This window comes from Pongo abelii, chromosome 1 (assembly GCF_028885655.2).
Source record: "Pongo abelii isolate AG06213 chromosome 1, NHGRI_mPonAbe1-v2.0_pri, whole genome shotgun sequence".
In the NCBI taxonomy this organism is placed as follows: Eukaryota; Metazoa; Chordata; class Mammalia; order Primates; family Hominidae; genus Pongo; species Pongo abelii.
Window position 1 is genome coordinate 182,866,207 of NC_071985.2, and position 4,407 is coordinate 182,870,613.

The 4,407-nt window shown below is 34.8% G+C and overlaps 1 protein-coding gene across 1 annotated transcript; it reads left to right on the forward strand.

The window, feature by feature from the left end:
• Positions 1-3,756: 3,756 nt before the first annotated feature.
• On the forward strand, positions 3,757-4,407 carry LOC100461927 (rRNA-processing protein FCF1 homolog). Its single transcript, XM_054559455.2, is given in 2 exon segments — positions 3,757-4,231; positions 4,233-4,407. Coding segments are annotated over 2 exon segments (588 nt in total). The 5' UTR covers positions 3,757-3,788; the 3' UTR covers positions 4,378-4,407.

Genomic DNA, 4,407 nt, shown 5'->3' on the forward strand with positions numbered 1-4,407 from the left:
TTTGTTTTTTCTTTTGTAGTTTGTATTTTTTGTATCATATCTAAGAAACCACTACCTAGACCAAGGTCATGAAGATTTACATCTAGATTTTCTTCTTCAAAGAGTTTTATAGTTTTAGCTCTTATATTTAAGTTTTTAATTCATTTTGAGTTAATTTTTGCATATGTATGAGATATTATCTTAATTCATTCTTTTACATGTGAATATCCAACTGTCCCAGCATTATTTGTTGAAAAGACTATACCTCAAAGGATAAATGCTTGAAGGGATAGGTACTCCATTTCCCATGATGTGATTATTACACATTGCATGTCTGTATCAAAATATCTCACATACCAAATAAATATATACCTGATATGTACCCACAAAAATTAAAAGTACAAAGATTTTAAAAAGAAAGATTATTCTTTCTCCATTGAATTGTCTTGGGACCATTGTCAAAACTCAGTTAACCCTGAGAAGAACTTTGACAATGAAAGAAAACAAAAAACCTAAATGAAAATAATCCTTCAATTAACCATAAATGTGAGGGCTTATTTCTGAACTCTCAGTTTATTCTATTGATTTATATACCTATCTTTATACCAGTACCACACTGTTTCAATTACTGTATCTTTGTAGTAGGTTTGAAATTGGGAAGTATGAGTCTTCCAACTTCTTTTCCAAGATTGTTTTGACTACATGGTGTCCCTTGAATTTCCATATAAATTTTAGAATCAGACTGTCAATTTCTACAAAGTAGTTAGCTGGAAACTTATGTGAATAGCATTAAATTTGTAGATCAACTTGAGAAGTATTACCATCTTAACAATATTAAGTCTTTCATCCATGAACATGGGATGTCTTTCTATTTATTAGGGTCTTCTTTAATTTCTTTCAACAATACTTTATAGTTTTCAGAGTGTAAGTTTTGCATTTCTTTTGCTAAATATATTCCTAAGTATTTTACTGTTTTTGATACTGCTGTAAATTGAATTGTTTCCTTAATTTCATATTTGGATTGTTCTTTACAAATGTATAGAAATATGATTGATTTATGAATATTGACCTAGTATCCTGCAACCTTACTAAACTAATTTGTTAGTTCTAATTGTTTTAAGTGGGTTCCTTAGGATATTCCTTTTACAAGATTATGTCTTTTGAAAACAGATAGTTTCATTTATTCATTTCAAATCTGGATGCCTTTTGTTTCATTTTCTTGCCTAATTTTCCTGGCTAGATCCTTCAGTAAAATGTTGAATATAAGCAGCAAGACTGGATATCCTTGTTTTGTTCCTGTTATTCAGGTGAAATCATTTAATCTTTCCCCATTAAATATCATGTTAGTTGTTATTTTTTGTAGATGTCCTTTATCAGGTTGAAGAAGTTTCCTTCTATTCTAGTTTACTGAATGTTTTTATTATAATGAGGTGTTAAATTTTATAAAATGTTTTTTTCCTGCATCAGTTGAGAAAATCATATGGTTTTTATCATTTACTCTATTGATATGGTGTGTGTATATATATATATATATATATATATTTTTTTTTTTTTTGAGATGGAGTCTTGCTCTGTTGTCCAGGCTGGAGTGAAGTGATGTGATCTCGGCTCACTGCAACCTCCACCTCCTGGGTTCGAGTGATGATTCTGCCTCAGCCTCCCAAGTAGTTGGGACTACAGGCACATGCCAGCATGCCTGCCTAATTTTTGTACTTTTAGTAGAGATAGGGTTTCACCATGTTGGCCAGGTGGTCTCAAACTCCTGACCTCAGGTGATCTGCCTGCCTCAGCCTCCCAAAGTACTGGGATTACAGGCATGAGCCACTGCACCCTGCCATGATATGGTATATTCTATTAATTGGTTTTCAAATTTTAAAGCAACTTCATAATCTTGGGTTAAATTCCACTTGCTCATGGTGTATAATACTTTTTGTATGTTGCTGAATTTAGCCTGTTAGTATTTTGCTGAGAATTTTTAAATCTATATTCATGAAAGATACCAGTCTATAGTTTTCTTTTCTTGTGATGTCTTTGTCTGATTTTAGTACCAAAATAATCTGATCTCATAGAATGAGATGGGAAATGGTCCCTCCTCTTTGATTTTTTGGAAAAGTTTGTGAAGAATTAGTATTAATTCTTTAAGTATTTGGTAGAATTCACCAATAAAACCATCTGGGCCTGGGTTTTTCTTTATGAGTAGGTTTTGATTACTAATTCAATCTCTTGTTAAAGATCTGTTCAGATCTATAGCATATATCTATAATAAGGAATTTGTTCCTTATTATTTCTGTAAGGTCAGTAGTAATGTCCCTTCTTTTACTCCTGCTTTTAGCTTTTTTATTTTTATTTTTACTTTTTTTGGGGACAGAGTCTTGCCCTGTCACCCAGGCTGGAGTGCAGTGGCACAATCTTGGCTCACTGCAACCTCCACCTCCTAGGTTCAAGTGATTCTCCTGCCTCAGCCTCCCAAGAAGCTGGGATTAGAGACATGTGCCACCACACCTGGCTAATTTTTGTATTTTTAGTAGAGATGAGTTTTCACCATATTGGCCAGCCTGGTCCTGAACTACTGACCTCAATTTGATCTGCCCACCTCGGCCTCCCTCCCAAAGTGCTGGGATTACAGGCATGAGCCACCACGCCTGGCCCCCCTATTTCTTTCTTTCTTTTTCTTTTTTAAAGATTCATACCTATTTGGTCTCCAATTGTTCATTACTATTATATAGATGAACATTTCATATTTGAATGCTGACATTGTATCAAGCAACTTTGCTGCATTCACTTATTATTTATAGGAGCTTTGCTTGTATATTCCTTGGAATTTCCTACATGGATAATCATGTCATCTGTAAGTAAGGATAGTTTTACTACAATATTGAATAGGAGTGATGAGAATAGAGATTCTTGCTTTGTCCAATTTTGGAGTGTAAACATTCAGTCTTTCCCCATTAAATATGGTATTAGTACTGGGTGTGGTGTTCTGGGATTCAGGCTGCCTCTAAGTCCAGGCTGGGAGATATTGGAGGAATAAAAACCAAGAAAACTCACCACTATAGTAATGATTCTTCAAGTTTTGATTTCCTTTCCCAATCCTCTTGTTACTATTTACTTTTCAGAGTCCTCAGATCGCTGCTTCATGCATTCTTTCCAGGATTTTTTGTTGCATTCAATGTGAGAGACAGGGTGGAATGTGCTTACTTCATCTTAACTGGAACCAGAACCAAATGATCACTTTTAAATTACATATTCCTAACTATGCACTGTATTCTACATGGAAGTTAATTCAGAAGAATCCCAGTTAAACAGTCGGTCCCAACATACGTAGACTCAGCATATGAGCCACATTTATTTCAAGAGTAAGTTTGTAAAGTTTTGAAACTGTGGGCGCTTGCTTAGGGTGCAGTTTGTTTCTCCAACCTCTGTTGTACTACATATTCCTATTTAAATGGTAGATATGAAATAAATGATAGTTTAGTGAGTTGAGGGTGAAGAATCAGAACCTGAGTTGTTTAAATCTGTTACTTTATGTGCCCTCTTAGAGATTTTATTTGTGTTAAAAATTTAAAACAGTAAAACAAAGTGTGAATTCTGAGGCACAATATTTTCGTTTGGTATGCATGGTGCAGTTCATGTAAAAATGGGAGATGTGAACCCCAAATCTTTACTTGTCTCCTTTATAATCATTCTCTGAATCTTTATGGTGTTCACACTTTCAGAAGTGTTTTTAATGTGTGACATTTGTTCAAACTTTGTTAAAAAAATATCCATTAGGTTGGTGATTACGGAAGAAACAGAAGTGTGGTGTGACCATGGGGAAGCAAAATAAAACAAGGAAGTATGCAACCATGAAGCGAATGCTTAGTCTCAGAGATCAGAGGCTTAAAGAAAAGGATAGATTAAAACCTAAAAAGAAAGAAAAGAAGAATCCCAGCACATTAAAGGAAAGAGAAGTTCCCCAACACCCTTCCCGCTTATTTTTCCAATATAATACACAGCTTGGCCCACCTTACCACATCCTCGTTGATACCAACTTTATCAACTTTTCCATAAAAGCCAAACTGGACTTAGCGCAGTCAATGATGGACTGTCTATATGCCAAGTGTATCCCTTGTATAACTGATTGTGTCATGGCTGAAATTGAGAAATTAGAGCAGAAGTATCAAGTGGCTCTAAGGATAACCAAGGATCCAAGATTTGAACTATTACCATGTGCACACCAAGGAACCTATGCAGATGACTGCTTAGTACAGAAATAACTCAGCGTAGTGTTACATTAGGGCCACAGTTGACTGGGACCTTAAAAGAAGAATCTGTAAGATTCCTGGAGTTCCTATCATGTACATTTCTAACCATAGATACAACATTGAATGGATGTCAGATGATTATGGGGCCCCTTGATTCTAATTCTTACAAGACACAGTTCCTCTG